The sequence below is a fragment of the Diuraphis noxia genome, unplaced genomic scaffold, assembly GCF_037042655.1.
Source record: "Diuraphis noxia isolate RWA-SAM2 unplaced genomic scaffold, SU_Dnox_SAM2 contig0001, whole genome shotgun sequence".
In the NCBI taxonomy this organism is placed as follows: Eukaryota; Metazoa; Arthropoda; class Insecta; order Hemiptera; family Aphididae; genus Diuraphis; species Diuraphis noxia.
In genome coordinates this window covers 17,311,780-17,334,420 of record NW_028301711.1, presented here as the reverse complement: position 1 = coordinate 17,334,420, position 22,641 = coordinate 17,311,780, and the positions used below count along the sequence as shown (strand labels likewise).

The 22,641-nt window shown below is 28.2% G+C and overlaps 3 protein-coding genes and 2 pseudogenes across 4 annotated transcripts; 2 read left to right on the top strand and 3 right to left on the bottom strand.

Moving 5' to 3' along the window:
- Positions 1-234: 234 nt before the first annotated feature.
- Positions 235-3,433, bottom strand: LOC149060029 (uncharacterized). The gene is made up of 8 exons (XM_089216754.1): positions 2,993-3,433; positions 2,282-2,504; positions 1,953-2,216; positions 1,523-1,894; positions 932-1,450; positions 738-832; positions 445-644; positions 235-374 (listed from the first exon to the last, which is right to left on the bottom strand). Exons 1-8 carry the CDS (start codon positions 3,416-3,418, stop codon positions 239-241), a joined length of 2,235 nt encoding a protein of 744 aa, XP_089072880.1. The 5' UTR covers positions 3,419-3,433; the 3' UTR covers positions 235-238.
- A 7,130-nt stretch (positions 3,434-10,563) lies between these two features.
- LOC107172369 (uncharacterized) lies at positions 10,564-12,272 on the top strand (annotated as a pseudogene).
- A 520-nt stretch (positions 12,273-12,792) lies between these two features.
- LOC149060028 (uncharacterized) lies at positions 12,793-15,478 on the top strand. Its single transcript, XM_089216225.1, has 6 exons — positions 12,793-12,898; positions 13,621-13,762; positions 13,904-14,125; positions 14,362-14,539; positions 14,628-14,701; positions 15,270-15,478. The coding sequence occupies exons 1-6, from the start codon at positions 12,857-12,859 to the stop codon at positions 15,476-15,478; spliced, it is 867 nt and encodes a 288-aa protein (XP_089072351.1). The 5' UTR covers positions 12,793-12,856.
- A 2,243-nt stretch (positions 15,479-17,721) lies between these two features.
- LOC149060027 (uncharacterized) lies at positions 17,722-18,161 on the bottom strand. Its single transcript, XM_089218237.1, has 2 exons — positions 18,070-18,161; positions 17,722-17,968 (listed from the first exon to the last, which is right to left on the bottom strand). Exons 1-2 carry the CDS (start codon positions 18,159-18,161, stop codon positions 17,722-17,724), a joined length of 339 nt encoding a protein of 112 aa, XP_089074363.1.
- Positions 18,162-20,268: 2,107 nt separating this feature from the next.
- Positions 20,269-22,641, bottom strand: LOC149060026 (uncharacterized; annotated as a pseudogene). Its single transcript, XR_016189650.1, has 3 exons — positions 22,485-22,641; positions 20,677-20,834; positions 20,269-20,548 (listed from the first exon to the last, which is right to left on the bottom strand). The product of XR_016189650.1 is annotated as an uncharacterized LOC149060026 (transcript).

Below are 22,641 nucleotides of genomic sequence, written 5' to 3'. Positions count from 1 at the left end.
AAGCGTGCTTACCTATATAGAAGGGGATGCAAAAGTATATAAAATAATGTGAGTATATCTGAATATCATCAACTATATTTAAAAAAAAACTACATAAACATATATATATATATATATATATACTGTAGACGTGTAGACTTACCAGTTACCATATATGTAATAAGTATCTTTAAAATTTAAATAAATAAAAATATACGTTTCACATTTATCAAAAATATAGAATAATAATTGATGAGGATCACATATTTTTAAAATTATTATTAGTTGTGGTCATAATTTTAATAAGACGTTCGGGCTCTTTAATATCGGACTTCAACATTCTTATTGGATAAAGTGGTTGAATTATTTCAGGTAGCATACAATCCATATAAAACCTAAAGTTATAAACAAATTAAAAATGTACTTACTTAAAATATTATTAAGTTAGGTCAGTTAATAAATTACATTTTTAACTTTTCTGCCATATTAGAAGTCCAAAATTCTGGTTCATAATAAATTTTTTCTATTGTAATCCAATTACTGGTATATATTACAAAATAGCATAACTTTCTGCGGGTAATATGCAACTGGCCCATTACTTGATAATAATAAATATTATCTTTTTTAAGTTTTGTACAATTATCTACAATGTTACAATATGGCAACTATAAAGTTTAAAAAAATTACCTTATGAAATTGTAATACTACAGGCTTAGTATACGCAATGATTATAATAATATGTAAACAACATGACTTACTAATTTTTTGTAAATAGCATCTATTGCATTTGAAGTGTCTTTTGCAATATATGGACATTTAATTTCAATAATTGCCGTTTTACCAATCAAGCCATCTACATAATATTAAACCCGATATATTTTAAATTGTATATGTACATTAAATTATAAAACATAAATAATATAATATAATACCTAATATTCAAATATTTTACCTGGACTAGCTGCTAAGTATGGCTCATCAGGATCCACTATCAAACCACAAATTTGTATTTTTTCACCAATTATACATTCTGCTTTTTTACGAGCGATAGGCTCCGTATCTCTGCCGTATTGTAAATATTTGGATTGGACATTTCCAGAATAAAGTATATTGTACACGGTGTTTTTACAACTGGTATTAGAACGCATTTTACACACTTGTCCGAATCGAGAGGCAGTAATTCGTTTTTTGCGTTCATAGTACCACTTCTCACTATCGCTTTGATTTCTAGTATCTTCTTCAATTTTTTGAATATCTGCATTCTCCAAGGATGTAAGGAATTCTTTTTTTTTTTTTTCAAAATCTTGAAGTGAATATTGGTTTGTTAGCGGCTGTGCCAAACCATAGTCAGTATCAGGACCGTCAGTACAAATAATTTTATTTTGTCTAGCTTCTGGGAATAACTGTCTTCTTTTTAAGGTGTTGGCTCTTATTCGCTCAGAATTTTTTATGAATCTTTTCCCAAATTTTCCTATAAAACAAAATAATTATTTTTAATGTAGATATCTTTTTAAAAATTTTAAAACTTTTTACTACTACTCACCTGGACTACAGTTGGAGATCTTTTTGTGTATTTTTCTTAGATACTGTTTAGAGTTAAATGAAACTACGGCTGCTTCTACCCTAGTATTATAGCTTCTTTTACTCGAAAAATTTAATCTTTTACCAGCTATGTGTTTGTTTATTAAAGAATTAAATTGTTCGCACATGTTGTTATTTTTATTTTCTAACAAACTTTCGGCATTTAAAACAAGCCTTGATACATAGTTTTTTATTTCATTCATCATTCCAGAGCTTTCAGCCTCTGGTACTAAGTTTAAATCACTATTTTTCGATCCGTTACAAAAATAAGAATCACACTTTAGATGCTGACCAAGTCTATGATATGGAGCGTTAGCAATATCCCTTTGAATACCTACAAGTTAAAAATGATTCAATTTATAATAAATTGTAAAATATTTTCCACAAAATACCTTTTATCTTTTCTAATTTCGTTACTCCAATTGTATTTTTCCAATGTATAACTGCTTTTGTGATATCACCTCTAAATCGTAAAATATTCGATAAAATATATTTTCGAACACGGAGTGGGTATTTTGTGTTTCTAGCAATCACTGTAAGTTTGGTGGCATAGTTTCGCATCAAATGATTTCGGCACTCAATTTTTCTTATATGAAAATTGGGACCGTACGGCTGAATTTCATTTAAACGTTTAGTCACACTGCTGTCCCCATCACCTATTACATTTTTAAATGCCACAATTTTTTTATTTTCACCGAGTAATTTTTAAAAAATTTTTTACCTATTAAACAATTATACTTTAATCCATGCATTTCCTCGCTTTTCATAAATCCTTCAACCACGCCATCCGCCTCCATACTTGTTGAGGATTTTTTCCAATTGAGGAAGCATTGATGATCAGGTGCGACTTTTTTATTATTTTTCGATTTTTGGCAAATACAACAATATTTATTGCGTATTCCAACGAAAAGCACTTTTTTAGATTTAAAACCAATTATCGTAGCCTAAATGAAATAAATAAGATTTGGTTTAATTATCATTATTACCAAACTATATATAAATATATTATAACTAGAACTAGAACTTCATGCTCCGGAAGAATATTAAAATATGCATGCGCATTTATGACCTAAAAATCAATTAAAACCAAAACTATTTAGTTATTGTTTAAATTTTAATTGACCTACTAAGTTAATAATGAAAAAATATAATAGATAGTAAATAATATTATATTGACAAACACCGATTAATTGATATCAGCTCGTATAAGATTTGTTTGTAATATTAGTTTGTATGTAGATAAAATAATATGCAAATATACCAAAATATGTACTAAAGGTAAGAAAAAACATTAAATATACAAACAAAATTACAGTTTTAATTACATATGCAGTATGAATGTACCTAATTCTTTAAAACAAATTTATATATCAATAAGTTATGTTTTGAATGATTAATAAAAAAATATGCAAACTCTAGTCCTAATACTTACTGCTCCAGATAAGGCATCGTATTTTGTCCGATAGCTGCGTTTAGACCACTGCCCATCTGCAACAACTGTGATGACTGGTGTGCCATCTACGTTTATATCACCACACTCCAACGCCATTTTTTTTTCTTCCTCACCAGCTTTTTTTATTTCATCCCATGCTGTTGCATGCACAATATCAGCTACGTTTTCTTGTACTTTCGTATAACCACTAATCGATAACGATGGGATTTCAAGAAATGAAAACAATTCCGATAGCTGTGTGTGACCAATACCGATTGCTTGACAGCCGTGAACAGTTGCTTTATTAATTGGGACTTGTACTGTTTTTGAATTTTCAGTATAAAGTTTACTTTTGATGTTACACACTTTACATTTGAATGTTAAAATTGATTGAAATCCTATAAATGTTTCTTTCTGATACTCCATGTCAATAAATGAACAACTGAACCCACCACTGTGTACTTTTTGGATTTGTTTGATAAAGTGCATAATATCAATAATTCTTCGGCCTGTTAAAGGTCTGTGAATTCAATAAAAAAAAAGGCGGGTAAGTCGTGTATGTCGCTCTGCTGTACAGTAGGTTACAAGTGGGTTACTGTAATGGATGGAATTAAATTTGAATCCAATGATATTATATCATTGTATACGAAAAACGATTCTGAGCGAAGACGATTTATCTATCTAGGATATATTATAATAGATTATTAAAAATTTTCAAATCTTAGATATAAAAGGAAAATTTTTTATGAATTTATAGCTTAAAATAATTTCAGAATTTTCGTGATTTTAGATTCTGAACGAAGTGATGAATGTATTGATTTTACAATGATGTGTGTTTTTTTTTTTTTTGTTTGTGTACAGCATAACTAGTCGAAATAATGCTTCGATTTCAAACTTTGGGGGTGGTTTCCGATGTAAAATTGAAGATCCTTGGTGCATTATAAAAGTCAAAAGTAAACATTTTCCAACAGTTTTCAAAAAAATCGAGAAAAACAAAAAAAAATGACAGAAAAACGGGAATTTTTACGCAAAACCCGTTTTCGACCAAATCGATATTTTTATATGGTTGTTATTCAAAAACAAAATCACAAATTTATTGAAAGTTTACATTGTAAAAACGTAGGTACTGCCAATATAGGTCCTATATACAATAGCTTTAGTGAGTCCTTAGCATCTTTTTTGTTTTAAATGATTTTATTGCTTTTAAAAATATTTATTAGTCAATCATAAACAGTATATTATAAATTCTAGTGATAAAATTAGGTTTTTTGTACACACTTACTCAGCAGTTGTAGTATTTTCCGATGATAAACCATCTTCAGATGCAGTATAAATAACACTTAGGTTATGGTCAGAAACATTGTTGTTTCTACAATAATTATTAATTACATTATACACTACTATTATGCCCACATTAATTTATTTGTAAATACTTACTCAGTAATGTTTGTAAATACAGATGATAAACTATCTTCTGTAGATGCAGTGTTGAAGTCATTGTCGTTGCTAATATAATAGGTATTATAAAATAATATGTATAGGTGTGGTTATTATTAAAATTGTAAAAATTAGTTGTACATATACATTACATTAAAATCACCTATACCATAATGGTATTATTCACTAGGTATAAACTTACCAATTTAAAGGACACGATTCTTGGTTCTTTATTGAATCTACACTTATCGATGATACGTTTAGACTTCTTCTATTAGGTAAATCCACAGATGGAAAATCATTTATAAAATAACAAATAGTAATAATATAACGATAGAAATAATAATTATTCAATTAATTTAACTGTACTTACTCTGAAAATTCACTACTCTCTGGACTCGTTACGTCTTTATTACTAAATAATCATATATAATTGTTAAATAGTGATATTTTTAGTAATTTTTAATAAATTAATTATTTAACCATAAAAACCCTTAAAACAAATGACCATATATACATGAAATTTTCAACTTTTTTAGTTTTGTTTTTCTATAAATATCGATAAAAATTTATTTGTTGGGTAGAAAAGCTTGAAAATTTAATACAAGGCTTCTAACACATTGTAACAATAGCAGTTGAAAAATATTAAAAATACATAGGTATGATTTTTTTTATAAGCATTTAAAGTTCAAATTTTGACTAAATACGTAAAAATTACGGCAAGGTTCAAATTATCTTAGATAGAAATTCATAAAAGTTTTTCTTTTTAGATCTAAGATTTGAAAATAAAATACAAGGCTCCTAAAATATTTTTACAAAAGCAGTTGAAAAATAAAATAAATGCATGGTCACTTTTTTTTTGTTACAAGCATTCAAATTTTAATTTTGACAACATACGTAAAAATTGCGAAAATTCGCAAATCATTTTAAGCTAGAAATCCATAAAAAATTTTCTTTTTAAATCTAAGATTTGAAAATTTTTAATAATCTATAATATATCCTGCACAGATAAACCGTTTCCGCTCAGAATCGTTTTTCGTATACAATGATATAATATCATTGGATTGAAATTTAATTCCATCCATTACAGTAACCCACTTGTAACCTACTGTACTACAGACCTAAAAGCTTTTATAGGACTTATAATGGACAATTTCACAGTTCTCATCCTCCAACACATGTTGTTTTCAAATATTGAAAGACGAGATCAATTATACAATTGGTAAATAATGGAATAGTAAAGAAAATAGCTAAAAAGACTTAAATAGAATTCAAAATACAATAAAGAATTTATTATGATGAGTATAAAATCCATAAAAAATGTAATTCAATATTTAAAATTAGTAACCTATATAGATATCAAAAAATTTAAATTCAAGCATTTTTAAAAAATGTGTTTACGATAATTTTATTAAAATAGTAATTGACGATTTTGTTTATTTATTAATTACTTTTTTATTGTTTAGTTAGCCTCATTTTATTTATTATTTATTTTATATACGATAAAATTAGCAAATTTGACAACGTTGCATACAATTTCATACGCAATCGTGTTTCTTTATTATTTTTAAAGGTACTATTAATCCATCAACAAACATACGCAATCGTTTAGCCAAAAAGGACAAACGTACGCAATCATGTTCTACCCATCCACGACTTACCGGCTTTTTTTAAATTTTGTACTGAGTGGAGAATGTATTGATTTTACAATGAAATGTATGTTTTTATTTATATTTTTTTTTGTGTCAGCGTCATCACGTTTTGGAACAGTAATAAGTAATAGTACTCGAATTTCGACTTCAGTAACTTTTTTAAAAGGAAAGTGAATCTATAGTAGGCATTTTAGGGGTCAAAAGTAATTAATATTTTCAATAGTTTCAAAAGCGTTAGGAAAAAACCTCAAAAAAAGTAATGATATAATATTTACGGGAATTTTTACGCAAAACCAGTTTACGACAATATTGATTTTTTTATTTATTGAATGTTCATACTGGAATTTTCTATAGTTGATAACATTTTCAAAACATTTCAAATCTTTTTAAGTTACTATAGATATTTGAAAATGTTTAGTTTCTTTTTTTTATAAATGACTATTTTAAAAAAGCTTCAAAATTTATTAAATGTATCCTAATATATTGCCACAATGAGAGTTAAAAAATATTAAAAATTGCAGTCAAAATTTTTTATTATAAGCATCGAAAGTTCGAATTTTACAAAATACGCAAAAATCACAAACATTTATTTTGAGGTAGAAATTCACACAAATTAATCTTTTTAAATCTAAGATTTGAAAATTCAATTCAAGATTTGTCATAAGTTTGACTTCTTGTATCAAATAAAAAAATTCTACTTTTAAGTCAAATTAAATTTTTATATGAGTGTTTGAATTACAATATTGGATATTCACTCACATTGAATTTCTATTGTACCGATATTCTTATTTTGTTGTTATTCAAAAACGACTAACTGTAGAAACTTGAAATTTACACCATATATTTATTTTATCGATTCTTATACTTTATAAATTTTCAAAATATTTCAACTCTTTTTATTTATAGACGTTTTCAATTTTCATTTTTTTTTTTAGATTTTTATTCTATAAATGTCAATAAAATTGTATTTGTTTGGTCAAAAAGCCTGAAAATTTAATACAAGATTCCACATAAGTTAGTCTTACATTTATTCCAAAATTATTAAAATTATGAATACATTGCAGGCATCTGTGGTTGGAGAAGCCCTTATCCCTGGACCCCCCATTCAAAATCGTTTTTCGTAAAAGAGAATACATTATTTTATTTATTCAACGGCTAGAACCCAGGATATAATTATTTAATTTACTATATAATCGTTCAAACAAACAAATAATTTCTAATATACAATACTTTAAATACGAGTACTTACTTTATTTTTTGACATCGACGTATTGCAAGAGAACTAGTGTTTTTTCTTTTGGTCGATCTTTTACGTTTTAGCTTATTTCCTTGTTTGCCATTATCAAAAAAACTAAAACTAATTACTCAAAATTCAAAACTATAATTCACTATAAGAAATTTGAAGACCACGACACAGAAATCCGGAAGATGTGATCACATTGAATAATCCAGGAGGAATGATTGTGTAATGTGATTCATAACTCATAAGTCATAAGTAATTCAAAAATAACTTTTATATTTATTTTTGAACAAATTATTAGAAATACAACTATTATAGGTACTATATCTATATAGTCTCATATTTTGACTTCCGCTATTAAAGTCGTAATGACTAAAGTATAAGTACCTAATTACTTTTATTCAATTGTTATAATAGCCACGTATATAAAAATAAAAATAAATAAATACTAACACTACAAAATATTATTTTTTACCAGCAATATACCATTATAATTTAAATTTTGTAGTTTTTTATCGTGTATTTCGTGAGAAAATACGGAATTTTTTTTATAAGTGTAGACAATTTAATTATTGCAAATTATGCATACTTTAAGGGAGGTATCTACTATATCGGAAAATATAATAATTTTCGTAATTTCGTATTATAATATAAAATAATAATACAAATAACAGATGGTAGGTCGTAGGTGGAATGTCTTCAATCATCAATGCCAATTATTATAATAAAAATAAAAACAATTTTTAATACATTTATAGCGAGGTTATAATCTAATATAATAATAATGATATTTCGTAGCTAGTAGTCTATATTACAGTTCAGTATAATATTCTTGGAAGCATCCGATAACCATCAATCGACTGTCGTCGCGCGATAATAGACAGTCGTAGTGGAAATGTGGGGGAATATATTGTGGCCGTCGCCGGATAGCCGCAACGGCAGACAGGTAGCAGCACGTTACAGCAATGAAAAATAAAATTCAACAACGTAAACATGTTTACGGAAAACAAACAAAACAGCATAAAAAAACGATTTTAGAGCAAAAATACCTATTATGAGATTTAAAGAAAACAATATTTCGGAGACAACCTCATCGGGATTTTGTTTTATTTCAAATAAACAGCTTGCTGTAAAAGGCACAAAAACATTTTTTTTTCCATTTTTTAAACAACTATAACTTTTTTAATAATTCATATTTGAATAAACACCGATGAGGTTGTTTCCTAAATATTGTTTTCTATAAATTTCATTATAGGTATTTTTGCTATAAAACCATTTTTTGATGCCATTTCGTTTGTTTTTCGTAGACGTGTTTTTACCGCTGAAAATGACCAGTGTAGCGTCCTCTTAAGGCAATAATTGATCTAACTGTATTTAAAAAAAATTTTTCAGTACATATGTTCTGAGCTGTACTATGTATACTATTAAAGAAAAAAGATGATAAAGAAAAATTAATCACCCTGTATTATTTATGTGTTATGTTTATTTACATTGAAAATACAAAACATAAAATGTTTAATATATTGTGGTTTTTTTCTTTTTAATCATAATTTATGGTTATTATATCTATATAAGTATAGTGCTATAACTAATAATATAAAATATCATATCTCATTAAGAAGGTATTTCCCAGTCACAGAGTTGAAAAAAAAAAGTAAATTGGTCTTAATAGTATAAAACTATATGGTAAAAGTGATCTAATTTGTTGAGTCTCTATTATTTGTTGTACTTATTTTGGCTAAAGTTAAATAATATTTAATTAATATATTTATTAAATTTACTGAAAAGCAAAAAAAAACCAAAATCAAAAGACTAATTTAACCTAACCTAATTATTATTTATTATTGTGATTTTTTATTTTATATTTATTTTTATACTTGATTGAGTTAATTAACGAATTAGAACCACTGAGAACTAAGATTATAATTATAGTATTATTATATTTAATGGGTACAGGGTAGTTGTTCGAAAAATGATAAGACATTTTTATCGCTAGCCTCTTACATGTATGCCAACGTAACCAAATGAAATATCTCAATTATTCAAAATACGATTTATCAAGTACCGTACTACAGCCACTAATTTAAAAAGTTATTTTTTTTTAAACTTTTTAACCTAGTTAGTTTATTTTCTAATCAGCTTATGAACTTAACTAATTTAATATACAGTTGATATAACTTAGCTTTTCACAGTTGATTAAAAAAAAAACCATCAAGTTAAAAATATTTTGAAATTTTTCGTTTATATGTAAATATTACTATATTAGTAGTTACTATATTTTATACTATATTAGTATAAAATAAAAATAAAGTATAATGTACAGTGTACATTATGATAAAAGTTCAATAAAATTATTTTATATAACTTATAAATTAGAAACTAGAAAGACACATTCACTCTTTATGTGATTTACATACTAATTTTAAAAAAAGATTAGCCTTTTTTAAACTGAGTTCAATTGATATTTTTTTCCATATTAACTTTTAACTTATCGAGTTAATATAAATCTAATGAATCACTCAGTGCAGCACATGTTTAAAATGTTAAATTAATTACTATTTAAAAAAAATAAAATTATGTTGGTAATAGAAAAATTTAAGAATTATCGTACTCGTCGTTCCGCGACTGCGTATAGACAGTTGTTCTAAATACAGTCAATTACAGCACCCGGAACCTGGTAGTTGTTCGAAAAATAATAAGAGCCTCGAGTACGATAATTCTTAAATTTTGTTTGATACTCTGATGTCTCAAGTCTGGGTAGTGAGGTTACTCTAATTATGAAATGCTTAACCACCAGCACCAAGTACCTACCCACCTATGAGGTACCCACCCTAAATTTACCTGGAGGCCAATTTTCGAAATGAGCTATAAATTATGTGACATATTTATCGCATGCAATAAAATGATAAAATTATCGCATACGATTAATTTATGTCGAACGTTAAAATTGTAGGCTATTTTTGAACTAGTATCGATAAAATTTTATCATATATCGAATGGAATAACATTTGTCGCATGAACCACTACGGTAACATATTTGTATACATTATTCTAATCTCAAAATGTAATAAATACGATAAAATACGGATAGATAAAACGTAGTAATCACTAATCACGATTATAGATAATATTTTGTAGTTTTGTACTTGCGCGTCTCACTTTTAAGTATACGTTTTACATTTTTACGTTAAGTAATAAGTTTAAGTACCTTTTATTTCGCAAGTTCGTTTGATTTTTTGTATAGTTGTTTTTGGTTTATTGTAATCATGAGTGCTCCGATAAAAAGCAGGCCAACAAAACAACAAATGAAGTTGTTGGTTGACCTTTTGGCTCTCGACCCACAAATAATGGCCGGTACATTTTCAACCACGTTTACCTCAAAACTAGCGAAAGCAAGATGGGAAGCTATAGCAACCCAACTTACGAGTAATGGGTTCCCGGGCGCAGAAAAAACATCAAATGGAAAAAGGTAATTAATTTATAACTTAATGCAACAATTATTGATCCTCCGCAGTATTTTATAATAGAAACAGTTTAATTTTTCAGAAATATGATAATTAAAGATTTTTGGTTATCGTAAATAGTTAAGCCAAAAAATATGTTTTAAAATCATTGAATTTCGTTTTTTTTAAATTCAAAATAAACGATGAATTATGTAACTTTGGCCTCTACTTTTTAATTGTGTAGGATCGAAGCCCCCCTCACATTGATATTAATAATGTTAGCTCCCTACTTCAAATGTTGACTATGCAATTCAAATTTTCAGATTTGCTAAGTATTGGTTATTTGGTTACATTCTCTGTAGGCTGTACTTAAGCAGTTTTCGGTGACCCGCAACACACAGATTGTGCATCCGGGTGATAGTCATTTAACTCTTAATATTTCGGATGATATTTTATCATTATTTCTAGGCATGGCAAGATACCAAGGCAACAGCTAAAAGTAAGGCTGCAGCTATTAAACGGCATAGTAAATAGTAATGTAACCGGGGGTGGGCCTCCCTGTACCATTACTATGTCAGATGTCCAGTTGAATGCCATTGTTCAAGTAAGTGATGTTGCTGTAACTGGCCATACAGAAACTTCTGAGTCTCTGGTAGAAATTGTTTATGAAAATGAAACTTTTCAATTAGGTATAATATAAATATAGTAAAACAAAAACAATTTGGTACTTAATACATAATACTTAAAATTAAATATCAATGATTTATTTGCATAGAAACTTCTCAAATGGATAGCGAGTTGGTTGAAATTATCCCAGGAGATAAATGTGAGTGTGTTTATAATAATGATAGTATTTATGAAAATAAACTTGTACTCAGCTAAACGTGTCAAATTAAAAACAATTTTTATTGTAAAAAAATTAAACTATTATTATTAGGTGACCTATAAATCATTTTAATCAAATATTTTACAGAATCATTTTCTAAATATAATTCATTCAAATTACAACATACTTTAAAATTTAAACAGAAATTCAAAATTGTTATTAAATAAAATAGTATTGAAACATCAAAATCATTTTTAGTGAAATTAAAATCTGTAATTATATTATGTAGTGTTATTTGAAGTCCCAGATGCATCTTACCAGCCACTGGATAATACATCCATAACGCTAGAACCATTAGTTTCCATTAATCCAGAACCCAAAATTAGTCAAAGACCAAGTAAGAATGTTTATCTATTTTATATTTTTATTGAAAATGTATTTATAAAATTGATTAATAATATTTATAATTATTCATCATAGATCTTATAAAAAAACTAAATTAAAACAGTTAGAGAATCATAATGAAGCTGCAAACAAATTAGCGGACATTGCACTTCAGAAACTAGAATTAAAATAAGAATATTATGCAAAGAAAATTAAATTGATGGACGAGCAAACTGTCACTTTAAATAACATAAATAATATTTTGTCAATTTTTTTTAAAAGTCAATCAGGAGAATAATAATGTTATAAATTGTTAATTGTTATATTTAAAATACTATTATTATTTTTAATTACCTACCAACAAAGTAAAGCAACAGAGTTCCTTGTTGATACGTATTTGTTTTTATTTGTTTAACTTTAGTTTTTATATAGTATTTAAAATGCCGTAAAACGGGGTAACTTTGGCCTACTGTTGGAATTTTGGATACTTCTGTGTATTGTGATAAGACATGTGGCTATTATCAATGTGTTAAGGCGGATTCACAGCTCACCGTAAAACGTGAATCGTGATTTCATGAAAAATATTTTAGAACTGTGATTGGTTGAACCATACGGTTATTTAGTAGTTTACCATTATTTATGTTCATAATACCTTACCTATACCGCTTATACCGTATAGTTGAGTTCAATCCTACTCAGAGCGTGTGTTCACCGTAGATTAATGATAGTAGTTCAAATTTAATTATTATCACAATATAATATTAATATTATCAAAATCAATCGAATAAATATTTAATAATTATATTTTATTATTTTAATAAAAATTAAAAGTACCTATACTATACTACTTATGGCTATATTAGTATTTTAAATTATTTAAATATGCAAGACCACCAAGACATCAATCCATCTCGTGCCGTTGTAGTAAGTATATATCAATAGTCATTAAGATTATACATCTGTCTATGTTAATTCTTTTCCTTAAAGTCAATATTCCAAAAACAGAAATTAGGTGACTCTTCAACTAATATTGGTAACAATCTCTTTCCAGCGCTTGTGATTTTCTGACAACCTAATAGCGTCCTCCATGGGGTAGCCAGTGATGGTTTTGATTTTGTCTATCCAGCGCATCATTGTTTCTCAATCTTCTTCAATCATTATCTTATCCAGGCTTGATTCGTTACTGCTTATAATATAACTAAAAAACTATCAACTGTTTGCATATTACTGCCAGTCTTATTTTTAGTTTTGACATGTCTAGGATTAATTTTTAGTTCTCTTTTCCATCCAAGATATTCAAACGATTTGTCTGTAAGCCCACATCTCAGAGGCCTTTATGTGCCTTACATCTTTCGCTTTGAGTGTCCGTGTTTTGAATCCATATAGCATCACTGAAAAGGTAAGTGTCCTAAGTAGGTCATCTTGCTGTTTTTAGATATATGGTTACCCTTCTAAAATGGTATTAACCTGCTGACTGCTTCCTTCCCTAGTATAACGCAATGCCTAATCTCTCTTGATAAACTGCCATTTGCTTGTACGAGTGAACCTAGATATATCAAATCGTGGTGGGTGGTAATGCTCCTGCTCGATATTGTTATATTGTTTGCTCTATAACTTAATTAGGCTTATTAATACATTTTATTTAGGGTCGCATGTGTAAAGACTGCAATGCTTTTATCGTTGGATCTAAATATGTAACGCATAATTGCTCAAACATCTCAACAAAAATCATTAATGTTCGGCCTAAATCGCCTACCTTACTGCCAATGAATCAGTTGTCTAGTAATAGTAAGCATTTTTCGAACATTTTTTATTTACCTACCTAATTCAAACATGTAGCTTTTTAGTTATTACACTGTTTTTACTCAGGATAATAGTACTTAAAAATGATTTTACAGAAATTTAAAATTAATGTAATATTATATCTAGCATATTTTAACTGGCAAGAAATAAATCATTTGATCAACGAACCCATTGAACCAGTTGAACCAACCGAATTTGATAAAGATGATACAGCTTCAAATATAACATCACAACTTATTCTTGAAGTGGAGAAAAGAAGACCATTATGGGATCATCGACTTCCAAAAGTGCAAAGATACCCCAATGTTATTATTAAGCTATGGGAAGAAATCGTACAAGAGTTGAATTGTAAGTAGCTTTTAAACACTATATAACTTAAATACCTATGTAATAATAATAAAAAAAATATAACAAACAATTTTACTAAAGATTAACTTGTTTTTATAATTACCATGGGGACAAAAAAATTATATTAATATAATATTTTATGAATACACATTTTTATGGCAAAAGCTATGAGAGTTTTCAAGAAGGAGACAAAGCTCCAAACGTTTGATAATTTATTTAATTTATTTTGATCAAAGGTGTATTCTCAGCTAAAGAGTTGGAAAAAAAATTTGTATACCTAAAAGATCAATATAGAAGAATGAAATCAAAAGAAAATAATAAAGCAAGTGGTTCGAAAGGAGGAAAACCTCAAAAGCCGTGGAAAAATTTTAATAGTCTTATATTTTTGGATGATGTTATTTTGATAAAAAATAAGTAAGTGACTAAAATAACCTATACATTTATTTTTTATTGAAACATTTGTATTTTATTTATTTTGCCTTAAATATATTTTTACTAATAGGACTGTATCAAGTATTGGAGACATTGATCCTGTAGTGGCTGTAGCAGATTTAAATACTGAAAATATTAAATCAAGTATGAATGGAAAATTTTTAATTGTGTAAAACATTGATAATGATATTCATAACTCCAATTATTGTGTACTTTAATTATTGTTGTCTATTTCTTGGTGGAAAAGATAATGGGCCCCACTGATCAGGTTTAATTATACATATTATTCATATTAAAACAGCATACATTTTTACTGTCTTACAATTTTAAACTTTCATATTAAATGAAACATGGTATTGAAATACAATATAATAAATTAAAATTACGATAAAATACGATAATGAAGAGGATAGATTAAAGGTATAGAATAATATTCGAAATATTTTATTTTGTTTATTCTGTAGTCAATTAGTTATTTTCTTTTTTAAACTATAGAAAAAATTATATTAGAGTTTACGTGAAAATATTATAAAAAATGTAACTCTTTGTTATTTCATCTGTAAGTTTTTTAGCCATCCTCTTCACAGTATAATATACTCTGCCATTACTTGTCCAGATGTATCTGTAGCTGAGTTCTATATCACCAAAGATTAATACTCTTATATTACAAGTATCTGGTACATTAATTGAAATTAAATTATTTTTTATTTAGAGAAATCTGCTAGTAACATAAAATTTGAAGAAGCATTAATCGAAGAACTAAAAGCTACAAGACCAACATCTCCAATACCATTACAAGTATCATCGGATACAATATTTTGTAATCACCTTGTTGATTTGATGTCTGAACTACCAAACAATAAAAAAAGGAAGTTGCAAGGAGTATTAGTTCAATCTATTCTGAGGGAGATGGACAACTAATTTTTTTTTATTGAATATTATTATTTAAATTGTAAACGAAAGGTTGTTTTTTTTTTATTTCTATGCCATACTATTTGAAGCTATTATTTTTTTTTTAATGTTATACTCAAATATTATGTACATAGTTTTTATTTTATTTTAAATATAAAATGGCATTTTTAAATAAATAAAACATTTTAAATCTTATCATATTGAAATGATAATTCTCCTTCATTCATAAAATAATTTTTAATTTTCTCTCTTATAACTTTAGCTGTTTGGCCATAGTTATTTGATCCCATATCTCTAATAGGTGCCAACGCTCCTATTTCATCCATACTATGAGATTGATTTCTTGTATGATCACAATATATTCGAACACCTATAGTAAGTTTTAGTATTACGTATAAGTTGGTATTAAATACAATAAACAAAATAATAATAATTTAATTATTCATTTACCTTCTCTACTTTCGTATTGTTTTACATAGTTATGAAGCACAACTGTTGCTTGTACAATTGCATTAACCGTTTCTTCAGTAGCTATTATTGGTCGTCGAAATATACGCCATTTAGAAGCCATTATACCAAAAGTATTTTCTATACACCTACGAGCCCGGCTTAACCTTAAAAAATAAAATAACTAATAAGTAATATTTTACTGGTTTATATAAAACTGGATATTTTAAAACAATATCTGAATTATTTATTACAACGATAGTTTGTTACAAAATAAATAGTATTATATAATATATGTTATTTTTACCTATAGTTAAAAACTGCTTGATCAATAGGCAAATTTGCCTTTGATCGGCCAGGAAAGGGTCTCATTCTCTCATTACATTTGGTAACAGCATGAATGCTTCATCTGCTACGATATAGTATGGGATAAGCCCATTCTCACTATCAATTGGTACATCATCAGGAAAATCTATTTCATTATTTAAAGTTTGTTTGCCTAAATTACATTGTCTAAAGACTCCCCCATCACTGCATCGTCCTGGTGCTCCAATGTCAACAGCTGTAAAATTATACTCAGCGTCACATATTGCTAAGAGCACAATGCTGTGAGTTCCTTTGTAATTGTAATGCATTGAACCACTATTAGGAAATGCCTATAATACAATTGAAATAATTATTTAATATTCATAATTATATCAAATCTATGGTCTAAATTGTAACCTGATGAACAATATGTTTTCCATCCATGGCTCCCACACAGTTAGGCATATTCCAACAATTACTAAATCCTTCAGACACTACTAACCAATCATGCTTATTTGGAGTAAAAAATACCTACAACAAAGATTGATTTACCCTCAGACAATTTTTCATTATATTTTTGAAAAAGATTTTTCTCGGCAATTATAGAGTGCATATATGCCAAATGTTATTACTTTATCTTTGAGTACTTCCCATAAGGCCAAACAACATTCTTTAATAATCCCTGATACAGTAGACTCTCCTATTCTAAAAGAATACATTATACTGGCCATACTATCGCCAGTTGCTAAGTACCTACAACAATGTCATATGTATTAATATAATATATTAAATACATTATCAGTGTCGGCCTGGCCATGGCCGTTGGCAAGAGGTTGCAGCCTGGCATGGGCAGATAGGCCTACCGGGCAACCGGGCATTTCCCGGTGGGTCCCCCTTCGTATTTCGGTAATGGGGCCCTTAATATCATATATTATTAAATTCTTTTTCATGTGGGTCCCCTTTTTAAAATTTTCCGGTATGCCAAAAATGGCCTATCCGCCCATGCAGCCTGGGTCCCTGTTTTTTTTATTTAGGATCTTTTAAATTGTTTAACTAGTTGGCTTATTAAATAATGGACTGTATATAATTTTAGGGCACAATTTGTCTTTATAGGAGCCCAAAGCAATTAAGTATTATACTTTGATTGACTCAGACAAATAAATTGATAAAATTGCTAACTCAACATGTCAATTAAATAAATTGCTAATATAAATTAAACCAATTGTACAAATTGTACAATATCACATTAAAACATTTGTTTATTTAAAATTATAACTTTTAAGGTATTATTTCTGTAATATTATAGTATTAGGTATAAATAAATATTGTAACCATGTAGTACACTTAATTGTTTGTGTATAAAATAACATACATTTAAAAAATTATAATATTATGTTGAATTACTTATATGCCCTAATTGCCCTTTTTTTTATCATTTTATGAAATTACATTTTAGGTGACACTTCTGAAGAAATCCATCTGGACTCTTTATTAAGTACCTACCTCATTGTTGCAGATGAGATTTCTCTGGGTGAAAGAATATCAGGTCTGTATGGATGCCTGTAAATTAAAGGAGCAACTAAGCTAACTAGATCTTCAAAATTTGACGGGCTCATGCGCATGAAATTGTAGAACATGGCAGAGTTATTTAGTTGATACTCTTTTACAAGTGTAGTGTAGTGATCCAAACGTCTGCGTTCTTTGAAAATAGGTCTTACATGCCACCTTCGATCTTTGTTTCTGTTACTTTTAGAAGCACAATATCAATAATAATCAGCACATATTTCTTAAACATATAAGTGTTTATAACTTTTAATAATTGTAGTGCAATATACATAGGTATTTACTTATTCTTTAAAAAATGAAGTGCACATGCTGCAATTAATAATTTTCGTCTGTGAGCCTTTTTTTGGTATTCATAGTATTCCAATGAAGACATATTTAAAAATGACATATAACAGAAAACATGAAAAAAGTTAAAAAATGAAGTATAATATTAATTATTAGATTATTATGTAAGAACTACGAAAATTATAATAACAAAAGTTCATACTATTTTTCCCGGTTTAATTCAAAAAAAAATTCAACTTAACCTACAAATAATTATGGTATCATTTTATTCCGTGGTATACATAAAGTGGTATATATAAAGTATACGAAAAAAGACGTGAACAAATTATAAATTATCACGTTTCACGGTTCACGGTGAGCTGTGAATCCGCCTTTATGGTGGTTTTCGATAGTTTATAACGCTGGTAACCGAGTATGATAACAGTTTTTACCGTTATCACTTGTGTTGTTATCAAAAAAAAAGTGTTCGTATTCACGTGTTTTCAACGGAAAAAACCACGTCTTAAAACTTTTGTTTCGTTTGAAGTCAAAAAATCGTTTTTTTTTTCGGTAATTCTGATATTATCTCATACATATAGTACTAATAAAGAATAAATCATGAAATTAAAAAAAAACCAAATGTGTTGATGTAAACTTACATTTTATAGCCTGGGGTAACTTTGTCCCGCTATAATTTGATAGTGATAGCTTAAATTTGATATTTTTATTTTTTATTTTTTGTCTTGATTTTGATATAATTAGTCGTTTTAGGCTCTTATATTATACCTGTGTACTTAGTTTATATAGTCTCATCTTTCTTGCCCTATTTTCTTAAAACAGTACACGATGCCACGTAATCCAAAAAGACCGATAGGTACAAGGATGTACACAAACTATAAACCGGAAACGTTGCAGGCATGTCTAAGAGCTATTAAGTCCAAACAAATGACACAACGTAAAGCTTCCGAACACTACAAGATACCTAGGTCGACGATAAAGAACAAACTAAAAAATTTGCACAATAAAAGTGTTGGCTGTCCCACAGTATTTACTCCCGCCGTGGAAGCTAGCTTCGCACAGCATTGCATTAAACTTGCCGATTTTGGTTTCCCACTACTCCCCTCGGACCTTAAAGCCTTGGTTTCCTACAATCACGCATCCGTGAATGCGTGGTGCGCGATGCGCGATTGCTCGGTCACGCTTGCGTCATGCGTGATGGAGGTGTTTTGCCAGACTATGCGTGATTATGAGCGCGTGGTTGGGAGTTTGGAAATTGTTGTCAGTTTGTGTTCAGTAACACGCCAAAATGGACGTGATGTCAGTCTATAGTTGGTTAGAAGATGAAGCCGACGAAGAACTTCTACTATTGGTCCATTTGTTCAGGGATGAAAGCCATGAAATGTACAGTGAACGGGACAGGGCAGGCTGCTACAACAACCTAATACAAAGACGCTTGATTGACAGTGAAACTCGATTCAGAGCATATTTCCGAGTTTCCTTAGAACTATTTAATTATATACTTAATTATATTAGAGAAGACATAAAAATACCTCCTTGCAATCGAGTCAAAAAACCTATATCACCGGAAGAAAAATTGAGTGTTACTCTCAGGTAAGTAAACATAATAAAATAGTTAGCTAAACAATTTTTTTTATTAAATCTTTTTACAAAATAAAAATAATAACAAATTAATGTTTTTGTAAAACAAAATATATAAATTTCACCTGGTAAATTGCAAATTGCAAAGAATAAAATAAAACATAATTTATAACCTTTTAAATTTCAAAATTACACATAACATAATGTTTAATACCTTGTTAAGCAGTTTGAAAAGATTAAATTATCAAAATGATAAAATATAAAACAAAAATTAAAAATCAGCAATATAGTCTAAATATGAAAAATTAGAATTATCTGGAGTTGAACTAGGACTTGAATAATCTGGTACACTTGTATTTGACGTTGCGGAATTTGAGGTTGAAGAATCATCCATGATATCCGTTATGTTTGTGAAAGTTGATGGTGTTGTTGTTGCATGGTTATTCGTTATGGTTGGTGTGTTATTTTTTGCCGTTAATGCACGTAATTCCATTTCCGATACAATATTGTTGACTCGCATTCTTGTTTCCACCACCAATTCAGGGGGAAAAGTCATGACCGTTGATGCCATGCTTTTAAAAAATATTTGGATCGGATTATTACATTCAGCTTCCTTCATCTCTTTCATCATGGCTAATCGTTCTTCTCGTCCTTTTTTTATTTCTTGAATTATTTTGTCTTTTCCTCCTCGTACTTTATTATGGTTTTTTAAAATATAATTCTTTTGGTCCACTATCAGCTTCATGTGATTCATCAAGCGGAGAGTCAGTATTTTCAACAACTATACTATGATTCACTTCATCACTCTCTGCATAATCTGTCTGATCTAAAATTCCATTTTCCACCTCAGAGTTATCGATGATAGATTCTCCTTCAACTGCAATGTTTGATTTTGTTCTGAAAATTACAAAAATATTTTCGTTAGGAGATAGTAAAACGGTAAATAATAATGAGGATTTTTTATTATCTATATTATATTTATTAAATTTTAAATAAAAATACATTAATTATAATTAAAAATTTACCTTCTTTCATCTTCAATATCTCTCAAAAAGCTTAATGTATCTACATTATATTTTGATTTACTGGCTGCTGCTGCAGAACCGGTGCCTAATTTTCGTTTTTTTTAAATTTTTTTTGTAAGAATCTCGTATTGTTCGCCAACGTGTTTTGCAATCATTCACTAAAATTCATAAATAGGTAATATCATAATCATCAAATTGTATTTACCGTCCAAGCTACTAATAATTTAAATACACTCATTATGTCCAATTAGTCATTAGAATAATACAATTTTAACACGCAAATTAATAAAAAAAAATTGAAAATAATATATACTTTTCGAAATAATTAATGTAGTCACTTAAATGGATCACTCTGTATAATATATATAATTAAATAAATAAATATATATATATATATATATATATAAATATATATATATATATATATATCAATTTTACAGGTTTTTAGCGACTGGAGAGAGTTTTAGATCACTTGCATTCCAATTTAGGATATCACACAGCTGGATAAGTGTAATAGTAAGAGAAGTTCTTGCTGCTATTTGCCTTCGATTAAAAACTATAACAATGCCTGTACCAACAGAGAAAATTTTAAAAAAAGTATCTAACAAATTTTACCAAATGTGGAATTTCCCAAATTGCTGCGGAGCCATTGATGGGAAGCATATTAGGATCGTTTGTCCTGACAATTCTGGATCCTTGTACTTTAACTATAAATCTTTTTTTTCAATTGTTCTGTTGGCTGTAGTTGACGCGAATAATAAGTTCATGGTAGTGGACATAGGTTCATATGGGAAAGAGGGTGATGCCGGAATTTTCCCCCAATCCAATTTGGGAAAATTGATTTCAAATGGACAATTTGAATTTCCCGAACCAAGTTGTTTGCCAAACACAGATATAGTTTTACCACATGTATTTGTTGGTGATGAAACATTCAAATTGACGAATACAATGATGAGACCCTACCCTCGAGATCAGTCGAAAGCAGATATAACAAAAGCCATTTTTAATTATCGGCTAAGTCGAGCTAGACGGACGACAGAAAACACGTTCGGAATCATGTGCCAATATTTTCGTGTGTTTTTTACACCAATTAACATTCTCCCAGAAACGGTCAATAATTTAAGAATGACAGGCTGTATTGTTCACAATTTGTTGAGAGACGAATGTATTAGTGTCCTACAGAATCAACTGCAGAAAAAGAACCGATGTACCTGAGAGAAAATGCAACTAATATGATATCGTTCAATCACGTAGGAGGAAATGCAACGCACGAAGCATTTCGAGTTCGCGATTCATTCAAAAACTACTTTAATAGCCGGGCAGGATCAGTAAGTTGGCAACAAAAACATGTCACCCGGACTAGCTAATATGATTTATCATTGCGTAATGAAGAAAAGAATGTAAAAAGTCAAAATACTATACTATATTACTACATTTACGAAAATACATTTATATTATATGATAAGATTATTATTTTTTCAAGAATTTCATTTTTAAAAATAGACATTATACAACTTTAATTAATATCATATGATAATCTAATAATAAAACTAACAATACCTAACGAGTTTGTTAAAAACGTCCATAATATTACTAACTATGTATATTGTATTTATTTATACATAATATAATATAAAATAATAAAATAAAATATGTACCAATTAAGTTAATAGAATATTTAATTAGTAGTTGGTTGTTTAACATAGTTTAATGTACAATGACTACAATTTACATATACGATATACATATCAAGAAATATCACTAGTGTTCTGATTTAAATTTTAAAATAAAAATTGTTGTATATTTACCGTTTTTTCCGATGGCAATTGATATTTCCTTCCAAACGTTTTCTTTTATATTATTATCTTTATAATTTTTTTGACTCAATTTATATAAAACGGGGTGGTTCCGTACCAATTCAATGAGTTTTTCATCGTTCACGGGACTAAATACTTTAGATTCCAT

Excerpts from the sequence above, each read along its gene's own strand:
- LOC149060028 (XM_089216225.1), top strand. The coding sequence starts at position 12,857 with ATGCAAGACCACCAAGACATCAATCCATCTCGTGCCGTTGTA. Across the intron at positions 13,763-13,903 it reads GAATCAGTTGTCTAGTAATA|CATATTTTAACTGGCAAGAA; the intron begins GTAAGCATTTTT and ends TATTATATCTAG. Across the intron at positions 14,702-15,269 it reads TACTGAAAATATTAAATCAA|AGAAATCTGCTAGTAACATA; the intron begins GTATGAATGGAA and ends TTTTTTATTTAG.
- LOC149060029 (XM_089216754.1), bottom strand. The coding sequence starts at position 3,418 with ATGGAGTATCAGAAAGAAACATTTATAGGATTTCAATCAATTTTAACA. Across the intron at positions 2,505-2,992 it reads ACGATGCCTTATCTGGAGCA|GCTACGATAATTGGTTTTAA; the intron begins GTAAGTATTAGG and ends TATTTCATTTAG. Across the intron at positions 833-931 it reads ATACTTAGCAGCTAGTCCAG|ATGGCTTGATTGGTAAAACG; the intron begins GTAAAATATTTG and ends AATATTATGTAG.
- LOC149060027 (XM_089218237.1), bottom strand. The coding sequence starts at position 18,161 with ATGTCTTCATTGGAATACTATGAATACCAAAAAAAGGCTCACAGACGA. Across the intron at positions 17,969-18,069 it reads CTTCATTTTTTAAAGAATAA|TAACAGAAACAAAGATCGAA; the intron begins GTAAATACCTAT and ends TGCTTCTAAAAG.